Source organism: Anopheles coluzzii, chromosome 2 (assembly GCF_943734685.1).
Source record: "Anopheles coluzzii chromosome 2, AcolN3, whole genome shotgun sequence".
NCBI lineage: Eukaryota > Metazoa > Arthropoda > Insecta > Diptera > Culicidae > Anopheles > Anopheles coluzzii.
In genome coordinates this window covers 25,060,732-25,083,426 of record NC_064670.1, presented here as the reverse complement: position 1 = coordinate 25,083,426, position 22,695 = coordinate 25,060,732, and the positions used below count along the sequence as shown (strand labels likewise).

Here is a 22,695-nt window from a genome sequence, read left to right as displayed (position 1 = left end):
GACTTTCTTTTCGACCGCTCGCCACTGGTACCGTCCAGTAATCGCGAATTTTCTACAGGAAGGTGGGCAGCCAGGGGGGAGGGGACGAGTTAGAGCCCTTGTCTACAACACACGAACGCACCACAGGACACCCCTCACGCGCTCGCACCACACACGCGTATGTAAGCTGAACTTGGACATCCCTCAATGCTGCCGCGAGCTCAACGCGATGGACGCGTCCTATGTGGAACGTAATGATGGTAGTGCCTAGAAGAAGACGACCAAGACGACCATCGCCGCCGCGTTGTTTGTGCGCCTTCTTGCGCTGCCAATTTCAGCGAAAGCAGCGGGAAACGCGCTAAAGGATGCCATCACTGCCAGACGCGGCAGGGCTACACGCGCGACCCCGCGGGAGATGGATTGTGTTTTCGCTGTACTTGGGTGGTGTTTTTTTTTTTTTTTTGTTTGTTTCCTTCCTTCGCTCCCTTTGTCATCTGCACTGTTGAAGGATGGACGGGCATTATGAGCGCTTCCACACATAGGGCTAGCGAGATGCGCACATAAAAATGAAGCCCCTTTATGCTAACCCACCGCTCATTAGAGGTGCAAATGCGTTAAATTTTAAGCGTCTATCTGCATTCCAGAGACGATGGTATCGCGAGGACTGCAGGATGTGTCTTCAACAATTATTCCCCTCTTCCAAGAATTGCTCCTCACAGCACGTTGTTCGCTAACCGGCACAACAGCAAAACAACACAACTCCGTGGAAAGTAGAAGAACAACAATAAACGGTCACATCGCGTGCGTTCTAAGGGTAGTGTTTCTCGAACTGGCCCTAATGCATGTATATATGTATGTGTGTGTGTGTGTGTGTGGGGGTGTGTAAGAAAAAGAAGTTGCTAATAATAATGCCAACGGTGGGCACGGTGGAAAAGAAAATAAGCAGGGGCGCGGGCAAATTGCCACGAAAATAGAGCCCACCGGAGGGAGTGAAACAAAATCTTTCTTTCCCCGTCGGTTCGGACTGACCACAGTGCTGCTGATATACTCTGGTTGATATCCAAGGGTGGTGAAGGTAGTGTGGTGGCGTGTGGAATAGTTTGGCGTTGATGCGTGTTGCGATAGCGCGCGCGTTTCGGACGTTACGCACCGCTCGCACCGGCTCCGCGTTTCCCAAGAATCACGGGAAGGGAGTTTTTTGCAACAACAACAAAATACTCTTTACACACACACACGCACACACATGCATGTACATACTGGACACCGACTTTCGGACACAGTGTGTCTCTTTCCCACTCACTCACTGGCGCTGGGCTTCCGGTGAGGAACCACCCGGGAGGAAGAGAGGATCGCAAGAAACCGCTAACTTAGGCGGCGCTCTGTCCAACTGCTGTGGATAAAGCGCTCACTCCTTTTCGTAAGAGAGCTGTTGTTTTGCACATTGAAAAACGCAACAACATACGGTTAAAGACTACAAACTATTTCATCTTGATTAACACGTCTCTCCTGACAAGACTGCGTGTTTCCGTCTTTTTATCGTTATCTTTTCGGTAAAACTATAAATAAACAATAAACACCGTCGCCGTCGACAGAGCGCCATCCAAAGAGGCGACATTCTCACACGGTCGCACTCTCTCGCTCTCTCTCCTTCACTCTTTCCCTCTCTCACACACATATACACATTATGTATCCTACCAGAACCCTTCGCGAGAAAGAAAGAGAACGAACGAGAGAGAGAGAGAGAGTGAGTGAAAGAACGGAGCTGATGCACCGCGTCGCGGATATTCCACTTCTGTCCCTTCCGCGAGCAGAGCGGCAGAGAGAGCGAGAGCGCCGTACTTCGGCTTTTGAACAGCCGTGAGCCCGCAACGCACTTCGGGCCAGCTTCGGCCGACGGCGTGCAGCAGCCCGCGCGGACCAACGGCACAACATCGCCGCTACAACAACTTCAATTTTATTTTACGCGGACGAGGCGAACGGTGCGTATTCTTCGCGCTGCGCTGCTGCTGAAAACGCGCCACACAAAAACACACCAGACAACTCTGCATCTAATTATTACCGCTACACAGAAGGAACCCGCGTACCAGAGAATCGCTAATCGGCGACAACAGTTCAGCCCGTTGAGATATTGTTTTTTGTCAATTGGCGGGTGCGCGAAAAAAAGGCGAAATTTGTGCGAAAATAAAAACCCCATCCTGCGTGGCCAACGTGAGCGTGTGTGTGTGTAGTGAAAAAGAATATTAGCGTGCAAAAGAAAACCGCGTGTGTGCAAAGTGTTCGAAAATAAAACCACACAAGGTATTAAAACAAACCGAGGTGCAAAAGAAAGGTGAATTTTCTCAGCGCATGAAAAGAATGTTGAAAAGTGCACACACAGCAACGAAACGAGGATAATATTTGCAAAGTGCTAAGCGTAGACACAAGACACAGTGTGTGCGGTGGGCAACAGCGAGTAGAGTGAGCCGCTTCAACACAGCCAAACGCACACCAAAAGAGGGAAAGCAAAGCGGTGGGAATAATGCACCCGCGTTTATCATTAGCGCGGCTTTCTTCCCATGTTCGGTGGTGGTCGTGGTGATCGTCCTCTTGCTCACACTACTGCACGATGGCTTCCAGTGTGTGGAGCGGTTAGGTGCGCTCGATCGACACACTTGCGGCGTATTCCGTGGTTTGACCCGCAACTGCCAACAGCCAGCAGCAACCGGCAAACCAGGCAAAGCACAAGCGAGGAGTAGAGTACTACCAAATCACTGCCAACTTTGGCTCCAACGATCGAACACCGTGTAGTGAACAGTGTCCCAGCGATTCCCCGGTCTAGTTACGCGGCTTTACAATTTGTGTGTGCGTGTCCTGCCCCCTTTGTAGTGCAGTGTGTAGTGGTGGTAGCGGCCGATCAAACACATCAAACCTTAGCCGCGCGCGTGTTAGTGATTGAAAGCTCGCGAACTGTGGCCGGCGTTGATCGCGCCTATCTGTGATTTGGCGGTACAGGCGGAAGGTTATTACCCCGCTCGGCGCTATTAGAAAACGGACGTACAAGACACACATACGCACAATTGCGATCCACGCGTGGATCGCAAACGCTCGAACAGCTCGATTGGATACAGTATTAGTGCCGAATACGTCAAACGAGCGCGTATCTGACCTACAGCGAAGCGAAGCGTGTGTTGATCTGCGAGTTCGCTGCTGATAAGCGCTGTCCTTCACACTCCTTAAAAAAAGTGTTTCACTGTGTGTTGTGTGTGGGTGCATGAGTGTGATGAATCGTGTTTAAAACCATTCCATTCCGTGCCGTCAGCAGTGGCAGCAGCAAACAACAACTAACCCAAGGCAAGCACAGGCTCCCCCCAAGCGCGCCTTTTGTTCAACCGTTCAACGCACAGTGTGCGGGTGCGTGCAAGTGTGTAAGCTTGTGTAAGCGTGTGTGTGTGTGTGTTTGCAAAAGTTTCGTTCTGAACCGGACCCGCTCGCCAGGCAAGGGGCGCGGTGGGTCAGCAACCGTGCGCAACGGTGGAGGTTACTAGCGCCACCGGTGGTAGCGTCCACGGGCACGATAGTACCGGCTTCGTACTGGCCCGGAACCGCCAACCGCATCTTCCTCCTTCCCCCCATCACCAGCGGCCCCGGCAACGGCACCGGCTGCACGACCAGCTGCGGCAGCACACCGGCGCGACAACGACGGCGGCGGCAACGACGCCACCACCACCACCACCTCCAACGGCCACCACCACGACGACGGCGTTCGCCAGCAGCGCCTCCCCCTCCTCCTCTTCCACCTCACTGGCGACCGAAAGGTTAATAACGTTCGGTAAAATTAGGAGATACCGGGAAACGAGTGCCGCCTCACCGTCATCGAGGACGTCGCCAAGTGCACGTAAGTTTGCCTTTCCCCCTCCCTCTTTTTGTTTTTCATTGACCAGCCGCCCCAACACGCGCTGTTTGGTGGGGCGGTTTTAAATCCAACTGACAACTGGCTTATTTCCGCGAATTTTTGTAGATTGAGTGTTGATTTTAAAAGGAGCACGAGGCTGTGAGACGATGAAGCGCTAAGCGACATCCCGGTGGAGTGGTTACTAGAACCCATTGTTGAATGAAGACACACACACACACACACCCACAGACAGTGTGGGGGGCGAACACAAGATCACAGCCACTGGGTGGGAATCGCACGTGGAATCGAATCAACAGTTGGAGGAGCTGTCTCGCTATCGCACCCTCTCTCTCTCTCGCTCTTTCTCTTTTTGAGATGACTTGACATGATAACGAACCTTAATTGTGGCCCGCTTACTGAACAACAACACGTGGCTTTGTTTATGAGACGCCTGAGCTTTATCAATCTGGCCCCGCAACAGGCGCACCAGCATTTCGCCGAAAAACCTGTTAAGGCCATTTGTTCACCTTCTCGCTAGGGCTAAAGGTCCTTGCTAGGTAAATGCCAACCAAAAAGGTACAAAAGGCGCAGTTCAAACATACGACCTTCAAGCTTTTAAAAAGATTAGCCGTACCCACAAAACGGACAAAAAAAAACAAATCCAAAATCCTCAATGCGACACATGCCAGGCTCTATTTTAATTACCATCGAGAAAACCATCGGTTGTTGCTTGGCCAGTTGGTCTCGATTACGCCGCCGGCTTCGGCTAGGTCAATGCCCCCCGCCCTCTCCTTAGCTGCTTCGTCGCTAATTAATCGTGGAAAATTTTTGGCTAAGCCCACCCACTTTCACTGGAACAGCTTCTTGCTTTTTGCCTCCTACCTGCAGCCCTGAAATGGCCAAACCGTTTGGAGAGATGCATACGAACAATTATGACGTCTCAAAACTTGGAACACCAAAAAAAAAAAAAAACACACAGCCCAAAATCGTGTGCAGCAACTGTGTTCCGTCCCCTGGAGGCATATGCAGGCAAACGGCCCTTAAGGGTAGCGAAAAAAAGGAAACCTTAAAAAAAACGCACACACAAACTTACGCCCAACACCCTGACACACATACGTGCGCCACCCGCGCTTACGGCTACCTAATTTGTGACGGAAGGTTTTTTTGGACGGGAGTGTGGGGTCCTCGTCGTTGCCGTATTGTTTTTTTTTTTTGTTTTTTTTTTGTGCCACTGTTTGTTGCCTTCCGTTTCTACCCTTACCACGGTTGTGGCGGGGGTTTGTCTTGCTGAATATCTCCGTGTGTTTTTTTTTTTTTGGTTTGTTTTCTTCACTTCTGTCCTTCCTTCTTCTTTCTACATCTTGAAACGTACGGGCCCTGCCCTGGTCGGCGGCTGTCGTTATCCTGTCCCCTTCAGGTTCGTTGCTGCGAAAATGACGCATCGCACACACTTTGGACGGTAGCGGGCGGGGCGGGGCGGGCGGGGCGGGTGGTGCATTTATTATGGCCGGTCAGCAGCGCATGGCCGTCAAACTAAAGGAGCAGCAACAACAACAACAGCAAAACAACAGCCGAAAATAGACCCGAGACAAACAGGCGAGGAGCCCCTTCGCACTCTCTGTCTCTCTCTCACACTCTCTCTGTCTCTTTCTCTGCACTGCAGCCAAAGCAAAAACGGCTGAAATCTCGTAATGCGCACCGAGGGGTACATTTATGTTTTGGGCCGCTGTTTTTCCCTTTTTTTTCGTTGTCGTCACTACACCATTTGCCATTGCTGTGTGTGTGTGTGTGAGTGTGTTTTTTTTTCTCTCCTTTTCGGAGGGACTCGGTCTGCTGGTCGTCCGGTCCCGCGGATAGCTGCTGCTGGAAAGGAGCCGCGCGCCTAGCCTCGGGGGCCGTTCCTGGAACTGTCGGCTGCAGCAAGCGCGCGCCGCTATCACAGGGTGTACCACCACCTTGGCACGGTGAAAGCTGTGAATGTTCGCGAAGAAAATCAACGTCAGGATCAACACACTCGATGGCGGCCCCGGTCGCCCACCGGCTAGCGTCCCAGGCGGGCAAGAAAGCGACCAAAGTTAGGAACAAAGCAGCGCACACAGGAGGAGGAGAAGAACTAAGCAGCAGAGTGAGTGGAGGACGAAGTTCAATCCCAAGCACGCGGCGCTCGCGGATCGGATGTCCGAAAACTCTTATCCTTCGCATTCGTGTGCGCGCGGCTACTTCTTGACGGCCTGTTTTTTTTTTTTTGCTTTCGCCTGATGGGCTGAAGCAAAAATCCTTCGCCTGCCGGACGTGCGCCGGTCACTGCAAGAGGAGGGTGGGGGCGGAGGGCTGCAGGGCAACCATCAAGCAGCGGCAGCCAAACCGGAGGGACGCAAGATAGGGGAAAAATAAATAGAAGCGCTAAAGAAAGACGACGTCGATGGATGTGTACCACATGGTGTGAGCGGCGTGGCGAGGAGTAAGGGGAGGGCGGGGAGTGGAGGTAGTGTGCTGCTGCTGTGCAGCGAAAAAAAAAGTGGACGCCACACTGCACAAAAATCCAAAACACATCATCCCCCCATCTCCTCCTGCTCCTTTACCATCCCCGTGCAATACCCACATACAAGCACAGACACACACACGCGCGCGGTCCTTCTTCTTTACGCTGCATACATACGCGGAAAGGACATTCTCGAGCGAAAAACGGAACGGCGCGGTCCTTTCTTTTCGCGGTAGACTGACCCCCGGGGCCCCCCGTTTTCTTGCCGATTTTTTGCGCACTTCCCTTCCCGCCCAAAACCCGCACGGGCAGGAAAGCGGGATGCTGCGAAAGCACGGAGGGAAGGAGGGTGGAGTGGTCTGGTCGGAAGGCTGAGTCTAGGAGAAAATGCGGAATCTTGCCACCCAACGGGTCGTGGTGGTGATTGGGAAGGGATGCACGAGAGCAAGAAAGAGAGAGAGAGAGAGAGAGTGAGTGAGTGAGGTGGTACGCAAGGAAACGTGTCCACTCTAGTAGTTTGTGGGTATATGTGTGTGTGTTGGTAGGTTCTGATAGATCCTTTTTTGCCTTTTTTTTTGTTGCTTGTTCTCGCTCTTTCTTCGTGATTTTTCCCCCACGTCTATTTCCTAGTGGCGCAGGCAGGAACCACCGCGGCTCTGTTGGCGATATTTTTTTTCCAACCGTCTGCTTTCCTCGTTCTTCCGCCACCGACGCCTGCCTGTATATTCTGTAATGCTCGCACACACACACACACACACACACACACTGTTGACCAAACTACTCTCTAGCGCAGATACAGGAGGGTGACACAATAGTGCGGAGTGTCCTGGCTCGGTTGCCCAAAAAGAGAGGAGCCATGGAAGGAGGGGTGGGTAGGCTTGCGGGTGTGTAAGCGCGTGTAATGTGTGCGTTTTTTTTTTGCTTGCTTTCAGTCACTTTCTTTCGTTCATTTTGGGGTTTTTGTTGTTGCTGGTGGATGGTCCTCTTTATTCGATGCTAAGGTTAAGGGAGTTCGGAAGCTGTGGGCTTTACCTAACAGCGTTCTAAGATTTTTGGTGTACGGCTAACCTGTCATCGTGAAAAAAAAACACCCCACTTGGAACAGCCCGTATTCCGTCCGGTAGCCATTTTCTCTTACATTAGACCGGTTGGCGAGGTTGTGGCATCCTTTTCGGTGTCATTTGCTAGTTTTTGCTCGTTTGTTTTGAGGCCTAGTTTCTAATTTTTGGTATTTTTATGGTGTATGTGTGTATGTGTGTGTAAGTGGACATTTAGAGACAACTACCAGCACTTGCCAATGCGTTTTCGTTCTTACAAAATTCGATAGAGAACGTGGCCAATGGAGTAATGTTTCTTCACCGAGTATTTGATTTGCCGACTGGTTCTGTTGATTGGTTTTGGAGCGTATTTTTCGCTCCTCAAAAACAGACACAACCTGGCATCTGCTGTCCGTTCGCGTTTGATATACCTTTTGCCTAATAAATTAACAGACGCGTCACAACAAAGAGCGGTCGACGACCAGCAAAAGCCGCTTCATCGCAATATCCTTACCATGACTCCATCATGCCGGGGAGACTTTGTTCTCGGTCGAACCTGCACATGCTACACACACACACCTCTGACCAAGTGCAATTACCAGGCTACTACCACAGGCGGCCACCCCCCCCCCCCCCCCCCCCCTAACTAATGTACCGCGTGTTAATTTTAGCGATTCTTTTCCTGCGGTAATGCCAACCTGCGCCCGTGTTTGGCACATTGAACGCTCAACACTGCACGGGAGAACAGGGTGCACACACACACACACACGCGCGAGACGTATCCTTGCGCTCCCTTGTAGTCCCCTCCCCCCTCCCAGGGATGGTGCGTTTGTGATATTCAAAATTATGCACCTTTTGTTGCTCATTTTGTTGCCGTTTCCTTTGCGCGCCATGCTCAGCCGGCCATGGGACACACACACACACACACACATATTTGCACGCGCACCCTTCTTTTGTCGCTGAGCTGACACAGCACCGCGCGGCGACACCAAACCGGATGGACATCGCGTGGGTCCGTTTTCCCATTCCGCGCACCCGAATGGTACACAGGTGGGAAGCGGCGGAAAGGGTTAGAGTGGCCGGGGCAGGGGTGTAGAATGTCGCACACTCGAGCGAACTGCTGGCGGATGTGGAAGTCGATTATCCTCCCGTTTTACCCCTTTTTTCTCGCTTGCTTGCTCTGCTGCACCGTCCTGTTTCCTCAGAACGACGACCTTTACACACACACACACACACGGACGCACAGACACACAACGGGCCCGCGAAGAAGGACATCGCAAAAAAAGGGGACCCGACTTTGCCTTTGTGTTCAGGGTAGCGGAGGGTTAATACAGAAAAAAAATATCCGCCGCGTGTGTTGGGGCAAATTCAGCGGACCGTTTTCTTGTTGGTTTCTCTCTTTTTTCACCCCGCCGTACTCACCACATCCCCCTCTATTGATTTTGCCAATCGCATCACGAAACCGCGAAACACGCTGACCACTGTGGTGTGTGTGTTTCGAGTCCATCGCGGCTCGACAAAACCGTTAGAAAAACGACAACTTTCGCCCGGCGCGCCAATTACGCTGAGAAGCAGCAGAGGAAAGAACAGGAACAGAAACACACGCAGGTATTGTAACAAAATACACGCAAGGTGGCAAAAGGAGGGATACTTTGCACCAGGGGAAGGGGTAACGAGAAAGAGCGCAAGGGGTGTGTTGCAAACACCCGTCGAGGGCAAAACCTGTTCAAACCCGAGCGGTGAGCGAAAATCTCGCGAATAAATTCCCTCCGAGTGCACCTTCGGTTTGCTTCGGTTTCCAATTTCATACCATTCGAACAGCAACTAAAAATCGTAGTCCAGGATTAGATGGTTTACCATATGAGTTCTATGAAACATTTTTTGATATTATTCATAAGGAACTTAATCTTATAATCAATGAAGCTCTTGATAATGATATTCCACCCGAATTTGTTGAAGGAATAATTGTTTTAATACCAAAAGATAATAATACCTTCGAAATCGAAAATTGGAGGCCTATAACACTGCTCAACGCAGATTATAAGATTTTTAGTCGAATTTTGAAATTCAGAATGAAAAATATCCTTGACACACACAATATCCTAACATCTTCTCAGAAATGTGGCAACGGAAAAAACAATATCTTTCAGGCACTTCTTTCGATTAAAGATAGAATTATGAACCTCAAGGAAAAGAAAATAGCAGGAAAACTCATCTCTTTTGACATGGAAAAGGCATTTGATCGAGTCGACCATACATATTTGTATAAAACCTTGACGGCAATTGGATTTAAAGAAAACTTTATAACGCTCATCAAAAAAATTTACTCAGTATCTACTTCAAGATTGTACATAAATGGATCCCTCCAAGAAAAACTTCATATAAAAAGATCGGTAAGGCAAGGAGACCCCATGGCAATGCATTTATTTACCTTGTATATACACCCGCTTCTATGCAAATTAGAAAACATATGCAACAGTCAGAATGATCTAGTCAACTGTTATGCAGATGACATTTCTATTATCACAACGGATCTTAATAAAATATTCAACATAAAAAAAGCATTCGAGGAATACGAAACTGAGTCAGGAGCAAAGCTTAACACAAACAAATCCCTGGCAATGGACATAGGAGTAGTCAATAATCAAAATAGAATCAACACAGAATGGATTGAAAACAGAGAAAAAATCAAAATCTTAGGGATTCTATTCACAAACTCATTTCGTTTGACGATGAAATTGAATTGGGAAGCGACAACACATAAGTTTGCTCAATTAGTAAGACAGCACAGAATGAGGGAGCTCAACATTCAGCAACGGGTTATACTAGCCAATACTTTCCTAACATCGAAATTGTCGTACATTGGATCAGTTATGACAATAAGCAAATACCATCTTGGGAGGCTTACATTCTATCTGGGAATATTCATATGGTCAAATGGAGGGCCAAGAGTAAAAATGCAACAACTTGCTCTAAACAAAGCCAAGGGAGGTCTTAACTTGCTAATACCAGAACTCAAACTTAAAACATTATTGATCAACCGACACCTAATTGAAAAACAACACATGCCATTTACAAAAAGCTTCTTGAATCAAATAGAAAATCCACCTAACATTAAAGATCTTCCATCATTCTATCCTTGTTTAGTGCCAATAAGAACTGAACTAGCCTATTTAAATGATAGATATAAAAATAATCCTTCAGCAAAAGAAATTTACAAAAAAGTTACGGATTCGCTTCCTCTACCACATATTCAATCTAAAACACCATCACTGCATTGGAACAAGATATGGCGTAATATTAATAATAACAAAATGAATTCAAAACAACGAAGCTACTATTATCTTTTGGTAAATGAAAAAATTATGACAGAAGAAATTAAATTTAAATTCGGAATGAAAACAAACCCGAACTGTGAGAAATGTGGAAATATCGAAGATCTCGAGCATAAATTTAAAGATTGTAAAAATATTAAAAACATATGGATATTGTTTACACAAATAGTGAAGGACGAGTTGCATATAAAACCAAATTTTCATGAACTTATTAAACCAGATATGAATAATATAAAAAAAGAAAAAAGAGCTAAAATTATGTCATTATTTATCAATTATTTAATATTTATTTACAAAGAGAATTTCACCAATAGCATAGGCAAAAATCAATTGAAAAACATAATATGTTAAACAAGAATTATTATAGATTTAAGCTAGCGAATAAGAATTTTTTGTTATAAGTGTGAATAAACTGTTCTTTGTTTTATAAAAAAAAAAAATAAGATATCCTAACAAGCGCCTGGAAGTATGCATTTTGCTTTCCTGGTAAAACTAAACACTGGACAAAAACGCGGGATTTTAAACGTTCATTTAACAATTTGTTTGATTTCCCGCATTGCTTATTACGTGATTCCATGCCACAACCCTGCCACTTAAAACTGACCATGTATGCGTGGCGTGTGTGTGTGTGAGTTTTGTTGCGATTTGTAAGACGCAGTTTTAGGGCCACATACCGTTAGAAAACGAAGATACGAGCCAGACACGCCAAAACACCAACAACCGTTATTATGATCATTTTTGCTCTGCCCGAATCCAGAGAAGAGGGTTCCGATCGATGCGCGATACCAACAATCCTTAAGCCTCCTTACCACAGGCCACGCCGTGCGGTGGTCAAAATTATTGTTTTCATGTCTCACCCAGCCTGATATGCGAGCCCGAGCAAACAATCAAGATGCAACTAAATTAGACGGTTTTTAGCTGGTGAGGCTCAAAAACAACAGCAAAAAACACAGTTAACCCACTGCCCAAGAAATGGCGAGAGTTTCACAGAAATTCGTGCGCTCTGCACCTAATTAAGATGGCTTTAGTCGAACCAACAAAAAAAGGGGGGGTTGGTGCTAATACCCGCACTCGCCGCGCCCTTATTTTCATCCTGGCTTTTTGCTCGATCTCCTTGTCTATCAGTCTCTGATTTTAGCTTTTTTGCTTGCTGCACCTCCTAAACCACGGGCTCGATCGCGCGATCGTCATTACCGTGATATGGTGGTTTCGATTGACCTTCGGGCCGGGGCGAGACTTTCAATTTGCGTGCTGCGTGGCGAAATTTACCGTTTTTCGGCGTGGCTGCTGTCCGCGGGGCATAGACACCGCTGCCAGAACATAATATCCCTTCTTTTGGAAGCTCTTGTTTTTTGTTGTGTTTCTTTCTACATTGTATTTCGTGGCACATCATTAGATTCTGCGATACGATCGGCGGGGGGATTCCCTTCAATCAATGCGTCAAAGTGCGGCAGCGGGAGAAATTAAGTCAATTATGGAAATTGTGCCAAACGCACGAAGATGCGAGAATTTCTTTACCAGCTTCTTTGTGAACCACCAAAACACACATAGAAATATTTCCAAAATTTGCCATACATTCCAGAGCCTGCAAGTTTGAGCGCATTTATGCAAATTTTGCTTTTACAGATATCGCGTGCATCGCATGACTGCAGAGTTGGAAGCCTGCACGTGGTTTTCCTTATATTTTTTTTTTTTTGTACAAAATTATCAGAAATAGATGATCCATTTAAAATCATCATTAATCTACTACCGAAGAGAAATGTAACTCAACGTCGTCTGAGAAGTCAGGTTGATGATTTCCACGACCCACGCACTCCGTTTTCAATCGGTCAGTTAATTCCATACCAATTGCCCGGACACAGGATAATTTGCATCTCAAAGTTACTGTGCAAAAAAAACCCCTTCTTACGCAATGAACCTCATTAGCAAATGATACAAATTACCTGATCACACTTGAACGTGCGATGCAGCGAAACAGCAAAACGCAAAGTCGCGCCTTGGGGAAAGGCGACAGACGCAAAGCGAATTTTTGCTGCTTTATGATTTACTTGCGTGCCCGAGAACGAAGCGAGGAGGGGGTAGGTAGGAAGATGTGCGTTCGCCTGCGTTTCGGAAAGCAGAAAAGCACGAGGAGAAAAATATAATTAACTGCCAACCTGTTGCATGCGAGAACGGGCGCACCATATCGAGAACGAGAGTGCTGCCGCCGCCGTGCCGACTGACAGTTTACGTGTGAAAGGCACAGCGAAATTGCCATGAATCTCGGTGGACGGAGCCGATAGAGAGAGAGGAAGAGTAGCAGGTGGGGGTGGTGGTGTGTGAATAGGTTAGTTATGTGTTGTTATGTTATGTTGCGTTTGGAGCAGCAGCAGCAGCAGCAGCAGAATAATGTGCTCACAACACTCGAAAATGCTCATTCTCTTCTCACGCACACCTTTCCTCCGATATTCCTGCTGCTGCTGCTCTTGTGTGGGGTGGTGTAGGTGGGCAAAATCGATGTTATGTTGTTGAAACGCTTAGGGAGGATGATTATGACGATGAGGCTGATGATGCTCCTGCTACTGCCTGGCCACGTTGATGTAGTTATCACACAGAAAAGCCGCAGTTGTGTTCTCACCGGCCGACAACAGACAGTGCGCGCGGGAATGAGCAACTGCCAGCAACAACGGTTCCAACTCCTTGACATTCGCCTTCGTCAACTTCAACGTGCACCTACTGTAGTGTAGTAAGCGAGCAGTCCCGACCTTTGAGCCCGGGAGGACAACCGAGACGGAACGAAAACAAAACGACCAACACCCCGTCTGTCGCTTCTGGAGAGAAAAGCAGTAACGAACGGAAACAAAGCCAGCATCACCACCCAGCAGCAACACACACACACACTCGCACCCGGCACCACAAACACAGTGGTGAGTCCGGCACAAAGAGGAAACACATAAAGAGAAGAACCATAAATAAATCAAATCGTAAAAAATACACATAACTTTTATCGGATGCTGCTACACAGGCCAACCAATTCCCTTCGGCCGCAAGGACTCGACCTCCTGATGGAGCTAGACGGCAATGTTTGTGTGTGTGTATGAGTTTGGTGAATCCGTTAAGCTGTTTTTCGATAAATCCAGACACGGGATCATGCACTGGGCTGCTACTACCGAAACTACCGTGGACGAGATTCAAGCCAGTTACACGCAACCGGCTTGCTCTTTCCTATATCTGGCGCGCAAAGGAAACTTATTTTTGTGTTCTTTTATTCGATTTTTTTTTTGTGTTGAGGGTTGCATATCTACTTCCAGAAGCAGAGGATACACTACAGCTTACAATCATTTGTTGATTTTTCCTCCCTTTTTTTTGGCTTCTATTCTTCGGAAAAGAAATAAAATGTTGGACAAGGGAGCCGTCGTCTGGTGAGCGGCTTGAAATGGCAAAGAAAATGGCGGTGAAAGTGTTAAACACGCAAACCCGGCCCGCTCGCCCCCTCAGTGTCGTGCATTGTGTGCTGTTGCTGGAACGATGGAGCGTGGCCTTGATATGGGGGCGCATCGTTTCTCTTTCTCTGAGGTGTTCTATGCTAATAAGCGCAAGAGCGTAACGATTTTACAACATCATTTTATGAAATTCACACCTTTACACAAAAAAAAGCTTCTCAAGGGTTGATTTGTGGCAAATTAAATCATCTTTCAGTGCAAGATATAATGGGATGATAGTATGCACACACAAGTGATACACCAAACCGAATTAATAGCACCGTCTGGAGAAGCACAGACACACAACTACAGTTTATGTGCATATATGTGTACTGTTGCATAAAAGGTCAAACTTTACCCTGATTAGTGCAGAATAAAAGAACGTTTAGTAATCGCTCCTTCACACACAGACACAAACCCCGCCACTCAGCTGTTGCAAGGGTGCCAAAAACTCTCTACTACATTTACGCAACAGAAAAAGAAACTAAAACTTGTAACAAATTACACTACACTACCACTAGTACCCCTTCCTTTGCTCTCTCGGTTGAATACTTTCACTTTTACTCCCACGCGATTGCACGGCAAGAGGCACGGCAATGAGCGAATATAGAACAAAGTGCAGACACACACACAACAGCAGCAGCAGCAGTGAAATAAAAATCCATTCGGTTTTACTACTGCCCACCGCACCCCCCACTCGCCTTCAAAACACGGGTGTGGGTATGGTGAAGGACGGTGGCTGTGTGCGCGTAGAGCACAATAAATTTCGTAGAGAACACAGCAAACGAAAGTAAAAGTTTCCATCCTTCCTAGCCTTTGGTTGCGCCCAGAACAAAGTAGTACATTCCAAACCCCTTCTTTCGACAACTGTGTGCTTGTGTGCTTGTGTGTGTGGGTTTGTTTATATGAATTAATGCGAGGAAAAGTGAATTTTTGCCTCACTGTCACGGTCACAGCACCAATGTGCAGAATGTGCCGAGGGAGTGTTCTTTTTTTTTTTTTCTTTTCCTCCCCGCAAACAAGCAAACGTTTGTTTTTCTTCATTTTTTTTCGTGGAGAATATAGTTTTCTAACCACCACCAATGCCGCACCGAGCACCGCGCGGCCACGGCTACAGAAACGAAGAAGGCAAACGTGCCGAGCATACTTAATAGTAGCATAATGCGCTAGAAAGGAACGAAGTGGATGATGGGAAACGGTTGGTCAAAAAAAAAAAGAAAAGAAAACCTCAAACAATGCATTATTCGTGCGCGCCAGACAGTACAAAAATAGGACAGACGGCGAAGGGATCCACACTGCACTTTTCACAATGAAACGAATGAACGAATGGGCAAGAGACAGAGCAAATCATAAAAATAGAAAGAAAACAAAGGCTAGAAAAAAGAAAACGTACCTTGTTACATAAAAATTGTTGCAATCCTTTTTCTTCCCTGTTCTCTTCTTAACCGCTACCGCCGGTGTGTATGTGTGTGTGTGTATTTCTTAGAACACCTTTACACAACAATAGACAAAATATCCAGTCCCCAGATGTTTGTGTGACAAAGCGAGACATCCCGATGTGGTTCGCCTGCAGCGGCAGAGAGCAGAACACCCTCTGCAGGATGCAATTTTGCTGCACAATGTTTCGTCTCCCTTTAGCCAACGATGACCCTTCAGCGAACATATGCACGCTGACCAAGTCGTGTCGTACAAAAGCGACCGCTGCACGTAAATGCACGTGGTCAGTTGGTGCGCATGAGGGTTTTCCTTTTGTATAGGCTAGAGCTGAACATGAGACAAAACCAAAAAAACTCCCAAAAAAAATCGCAAACTTTCCATATACTCTCCTTGCACATATACACTCGAATTGCATCCTTTATGTAGTGTAAAATGAAGAAAAAAAAAAGAAGGCACACGAAAGAGAAAATAAAATCCCTCCACAAACCTTTTTCCCGATGTGTTCAACAGCCAACAAGAGAAAAAGGGACACTCGTTGCAGCTCACAGGCTGCAGCTGCATCGGGTATGCAGCCCCGAGCGCCACTGTGTAGGTGCATCGAACGCGTTTGTGAGTGTGTGGCGTGTTGCGCTTTATGTGCGAAATTTTGTAAACATCAACCCCCCCACACTCACCGCGGCAACCGTCCTGTGTGCGAGAAAGAGAGCCTTCGAGCGGGAGAAAGAGTTCCATCGCAACCGAATGGGCTTTTGCTCCGTGAGTGACGCCGGTTTATGAATGAATGCGTAGCGGCTGGTACGGCATCATCATGCTGGTTTCCCCTGTTTCGGTCGCCAACGGATGCGTGAGTTCCGTGTGCAACACGGGAGGGAGTGCCCAAAACGTGCGCTCACCTAAAAAGCTTCTCCCCTTGCGCCTTTGTGAGTGTCGTTACGGGTAGAAAAGTGCGGCTATAAAAGCTAGCTTGGTGGGGAATCATCATCATCATCATCATCATCCCCTCTGCCGAGAAGGAAAAGAGACAACCAGACACACGCACACACGCACACGAACAAGTGAGACATCATCACGCGATCGTGGTGTGGAAGTGGTGGAAGTGGATGTATGCGCCATGGCTCGATTGGTCAGCACGCTTTAGGAGGGGGGGAGAGCAGGCGCACATAGCGCAACGCAACCCAAACTCTGACCTGAAGGACTGGCCGCCCTCCCCCCTGAAGGCCGCCTCAAGTGGAAGCAGTCCCGCTGCTAGTCACAAAGAGCGGTGACATTGGAAAACTGTGCTGGGAAAAAGTAAAAGCCCGCAATTGCTGCCCCACACACCCCACACGCCAGTAGGGGAGCAAAATGTTGGTCCTGGGTGGATTTTTTCCCCTTCCTTTCGGTGGGCGGGTACCTTGTGTCCATCGCACGTGAAAAGCACGCATGCAGATGAGTGTATGTGACCCGTGTGTGCGAGGGAAAATTGTGTACATATGCATGTGCTGGGATGCGGAATGTACGCAAATTCCGATTTTCACCACCTACGCGCACTTCGGCAAATGTCCACGAAAAATATAAGGCTGCTGCTGCTGCTGCTGGTCGCAGTGCGTCGTGGCCGTTATTGGTTCCCGATTTGCATAACACGGCCCAAATGTGCGTCACAAGAAAAAGCTACTCGAGAGCTGCACAGCGCAACAGGGGTGGGGAAGCTTTTTAGAATGCGTACACTACGTACCCGATTGGTTGACTTCTGGGGGGGTTCAACGTGTGCAATGTACAATTATCGCAACTTTGGAGAAAAGCTCCTTTTCTTTTTGGAATACTCCTGATGGGAGAAGTAAACACATTTTTCGGAGTGGGAGTCATCAATTGTTTGACTTGTAAAGTGACAAATATATACCTTTAACCTTAAACATTATAACCATTTTCTGATGAATGTCTCGATATTTGAGATTTTTTAAAATGTTAAGAATTCATCAAATCCATTCAATTCTCCAATAAGAACTACAGAAGAATATAAGAATATGAAATCCATTCCATTTTCCAATAAGAACTACATTTCCCTTTAAGCATATAAATTTTAACGCTTGTTTCCCTCGCTCCTTCTTTCCCGTTCACAGAATCGCTTCTGATGATGATGATGGCCACAGCAACCAAGGGCAAACGCCCGCTCCGTCACCTCACGGCGACGGACAAGATCGACGCCATCCAGCGCATCCACGACGGCGAGTCGAAGGCGTCGGTCGCCCGGGACATTGGCGTGCCGGAGTCGACGCTGCGCGGCTGGTGCAAGAACGAGGAGAAGCTGCGCTACATGTCCCGCCAGTCGGTCGAGAACGCGGAGAAGCTCAGCAACGAGGCGACCGCGGCCGCACTGACGGCGGCCGCCGCCGCCGAACTGTTCAGCGGACCGCCCGAGAAGCGCCTCAAGCTCGAGTCGGCCATGTTCGGGGGCAACGGTAAGCTCAAGTACGACGACAGCTTCTACAAGGTGGCGGCTGCCGCCCGCGGCTCCCTCAACGGGCTCGACCTGTCCGGCGGAGGAGGAGGAGGAGGCGGCGGCGGAGCGGGCAGCGGCGTCGACAAGTCCGGGCCGCTCGGCGTGTCCGGCGGCGACATCATCATGAACGGGCTGGCGGGCGCATCGCCGGCCGACTTTAGCCAGTTCGCCAAGACGGCGGCCGAAATGTCGGCGCTCAGCAAATCGAAGGCGTACGGGGCGGAGCTGGGCAAGCACCATCACCACGGGGGCGATCCGTCCAAAGCCGACCACCATCTGTCGATGGCCGCCATCAGCCCGCTGACCAGCCTGAGCCACCTGTCGGGCATGTCGGGGCTGGGACAGAGCCCGCTCGCCCTCAGCTTCAACGACATCGCCACCAACCTGAACCTGATCGCGCAGCTCAACAACAACCACAGCCTGGCCACGATGTCCAGCCTGGCCGGGGGGCTCAATACGGCGGCGGCTGCGGCCGCCGCCGCCCAGTCCCTGCGCAACGTACGCCCGAAGGGCTCCGGCAGCTCGGCCGCCAATAACAATGGCGGCACGGGCGGAGGCAATGGACGAGGCAGCAATCTGCAGGACAGCAGTAACGGTGGAGGCGGCGGCGGCGGAGGCGGCACCGGTGGTTCGGCGAACGGGACGGGCAGCGGCGGCACGGACAAGTCGTCCGCGGGCGGCTCGACCGGCCCGTCGCTCACGGTGCGCAATCTCGCCAAGCTGCAGCAGCAGAAAAGCTCGTCCGGCGAGCTCCTCGGTAACGGTATGCTTCACCAACAGTCCCACCACCACGCTGCTGGGCTCTCGACACTGTCTGAGCAGTATCGAAAATCCAGCAACCACTCTAGCAATCCCGCCACTAGCACACCCACTACAACCACTACCAATGCTTCCGTAGGTCGCGACCCGAATGCCGCCCCCGTCGACGATGCGCTCTGGTACTGGCTCAAGTCGCAGCAGGCGATGCTCGGGCTGAACAATCTGTACACGGCGCTGCCGCGCGCCGCCAGCCACAGCCCGCCGACGCCGCCCCCGCCCCTAGGACTCAACAGCTCCGTGACGGCCGGGGCCGGATCGCCGAACCAGACCGCGCTGCCGCCGACCGCGCACACGCCCCACACGCCACCGCCGCCGCTCGTCGGTCCGCCGCTCGTCAGCACGCCGCAACCGACGCCACCGTCGTCGGCCCCGTCGCTCACGCCCGAGGACACGAAGAACTCGTCCTGGTTCTGGCAGTGGTACAAAACGTTCGGCGCCTCGCTGATGCCCGGCGGCGGTACGGGAGGTGGCACCGGCTCCAGCGCGGTGGTCCCCGACAGCAAGCAGGCGCTGCGCGAACAGCAGCAGCAGCAGGCGGCCCAGCAGGCCGCCATCGCGGCCGCACTGCACCATCACAACAACAACAACAACTCGCTCAGCCAGCAGAACCAAAACAGTGGCGCTTCCGGGCAGAAGGGCGGAGCGGCCTCAACGGCCGCCTCGCTGACCGCCGCCTACGAGAACATCCTCTACTCGCAGCTGACCAAGGGCTCGAGCGCGGTCGACACGCTCAACAACAACCACCATCACCATCTGAACCACCATCTCAGTGCGCACCTGAAGGACGAACCGATGGATCTGAACATCATGGGTGGGGCGGCGAACGATGGTGACTCGAAGCCGGAGGACCTGTCGAACCATCACGCCGGCAGCGGCAAGGCCGGCAATGGGGACGAGCGGCGCTCGCGCTACCACCCGCATCCCAACTCGCCCAGCCGGCCTTCGTCGGCCTCGTCGGTGGCGTCCTCAGCGATGAGCGCTCACGGGTCGCGGGAGGGAGGTGGCGAGCGGTTGCTGCGACCGGTACGCACCTCCGAGGAGCGTGCGAACGACGACGAACTGGCCGCCGCACTCGACGATGGTGAGGAGCGCGAGGCGAAATCGTCCGTCACCGCGGTAGTGGAGGCCACCTCGACCGATGCCTGCGGTGGTCTCAATGGGGTAGAGGAGCACGACGAGGAGGAGATGGAGGAGGAGGAGGACGACGATGAAGAGCGAGCGGCACGCATCGCTGACGGGCCGCGCGTGACCGCAGACGACGAACCCGACCAGGGGAAGGTGACACCGGCGCCAGAGGACGAGCGAAAGCGTGCCGGATTGAAACGCCGCCGCTGCTCGTCGACCGACGCGAAGGAGGCGCTGGACAACATCCTGTTCAGCGGCAACAGCAACGATCGGTGCTCCACTACCAGCAGCGCGGCGCCATCGCCCCCTCCACCGCTGCTTGCGATGGTCGTGCGCGGAGGTTCCATCAGCCCGACGACCGGCACAGCGCTCACGGAGCTGAACGGCGGCGGCGACGAACTGACCCGGCTGGATGCGAAGGGCGAAGCAACAACCACCGGTGCGGAGGATGCGAAGAGCGAAACGTCGGAAGACTCCAACCACGGGCAGCAGACGGTGGCCGTGGCGGACATCCGCAACTCGGCCGAGGCGGTGGAACACGGTGAGAAGTTCCTAAAGTGGCTCGAAGCCTGCAGCGACCCCAACGTGACCGCCATGCAGGTGATGCAGTTCAAGTACCTGCTCAACAGCATCAAGCTGAGTGCCGAGCGGCAGCTGCAAACAGCGACGGCCGGCAGTGCGTTGGCAGGGGCCGGTACCGAGGAGCGCACGCGTATCCGCAAGCGCAAGTAAGGCGCGTCGCTTGCTGCCCGCGTCGTGTATCGTTGTACATAGTGATGTATGTCGGCGTACGGCCACGCTCATCGGGTTTGCCGCAAACAACTAGACCCCAAAACTAGAACTAACTTAAGGCGACCTATATTAAGTAGTTGAATTTTTTCATTTCCATACATTCCCAAATTGATGATAAAGCTCCTAAACTATCGAGCGGGAGCGGGTTAACGTATTGCAATATATGTTTCTGTTGATTCTGTTCGTTCGTCTGAAACATTTGCCGCAAAACATTCCAAAATTGGAGGCAATATTTACTCTAAATCGCCATAGGAAACAAATAGCATGAATTCCAAACCACCCCCCTCCTCCCCCTGAATGTATCTTCCATTTTCTCTCCCCCTTTTTGGCTGAGTTATCATTAAGTTGTAGTTAATCTGCTGCTCCCCCTACCCCCCCCCCCCCCCTCTTTCTCTCCCGTATATGTGTACCTATTGTTAATAAGTTTGTAAATAGCGTTCGAGCGATCGTGGGCAGGGTTATTGAAGGAGTTTCAATTTAAAGCAGAAAACAAACTGGCCAAAGCGAGCATTTACGGATAGTGGGTGGATCGGCACACTTTGAAGATAATGATACTGGGGTCGAGCTGGGACAGGATTAAAGCGTATCCCGTGCACCCTACCACCTGAAGCAAACTACGGTATGAAAAATCCATCTATTTGTTGCGCGGATCCATGATGCCAAATGTACAACTACTTAGAAAGCACACCTTAACTTATGTAACTTAACGAAATGCGGTAACGATACAAAGGGTGGAAGGGACAACAGCTATAGCTCCACACGCACACACATACTCCACATGCTCACGCAGCAAGCGCGATATGGAGGTACAAACGGCCGTATTTCCCTCCGCTCTTGAGTTTAGACGCAAGATCTCGTAGAGTATATGTTTGCGCTATTTTCCCCCGCAAGGGAGAACTTGTCACGCACTGAATGGATGTTCTTATGTGTGTTTTTTGCTCAAGAATTAATTAAATCGTAAAACTAAACACAGCCAACATATTTCAAACTCTAAACGGTAGTAGCAGCGACAGAAATAAAAAAAAAAAACAAACGCTCCACCCCTCTCTCTCTCGCTCTCTTTGCTGTGATGAGGGGGAGTGTAGGTTACAATGCATCACATAATTGTAACGAGACGTATGTGAGGCTCATCTTCCTGACAGCCCACATACACACACACACACACAAAACAGATTCTTTACATGAAAATCTCTGCAAAGGCAAGCGGGGCAAGTATTTCATTTTAGGAAATATTGAAAAAAACAAATTGTAAAAAAAAATAATTCAGACCGTTGACAGAGGGAGCAAAAACCGAAAACTGGGAGTCAAAAACAATTCAAGCGCAAAAGAGGATGAGAAGAAAAAAATATTATATATATACACATACGAACAAACACACTCACCCATACACATCTATATTCTATATATTTAGGTAAAAAAAAAGACGGAGAAAGCGAAAATAGGGCGGACAATTTAGGCAGCGCGACAAACAAATGTCATTGTGATTTTTTGGACTATTTCCTAGTAAACGAAAAATTCCTCTAGCAGAAGAAAAAGCAGAAAGATAGCAGCGCACGAAACGTAGGAAGCGAGCTCTGCGCCAAGATGCTGTTAGCGGTGCGCGCGCGCGCACCACTTTATTAGCGGTTAGTGGTGTTTTAGGATAACAATTGATGGCAAAAGCAGAACAAAAACAAAAACGGAAAGCAAAGCGCAACGGGGCGCGAATGAAGAAGAATCTTTGCAAAAGACACAAAACAGAGCCACACACACACTGATGATATTCCTATGTATAAACAAAACGTGAAGTAATTGTAAAATTTGAACTCTATCACTAAAAAGAAAATGTTGAACATACATAAATGAAATTTGCGAATACACACTACATTATCAAATGCG

At 49.6% G+C, this 22,695-nt stretch overlaps 2 protein-coding genes across 3 annotated transcripts in view; one reads left to right on the top strand and one right to left on the bottom strand.

Annotated features, from left to right (window-relative positions):
- Positions 1-22,695, bottom strand: part of LOC120949082 (coiled-coil domain-containing protein lobo) — a 168,676-nt gene that overhangs the window by 145,065 nt on the left and 916 nt on the right. The gene's annotated exons all lie outside the window — the stretch shown is intronic.
- Positions 1,754-22,664, top strand: LOC120949081 (protein distal antenna-like). 2 transcript variants are annotated; one of them, XM_040366073.2, is made up of 3 exons: positions 1,755-3,853; positions 17,702-18,844; positions 18,980-22,664. In XM_040366073.2, the coding sequence occupies exons 2-3, from the start codon at positions 17,713-17,715 to the stop codon at positions 20,755-20,757; spliced, it is 2,910 nt and encodes a 969-aa protein (XP_040222007.2). In that variant the 5' UTR covers positions 1,755-3,853; positions 17,702-17,712; the 3' UTR covers positions 20,758-22,664. The 2 variants fall into 2 exon arrangements, with proteins under 2 accessions (XP_040222006.2, XP_040222007.2); XM_040366072.2 differs by having other exon boundaries at positions 1,754-3,853; positions 17,702-22,664.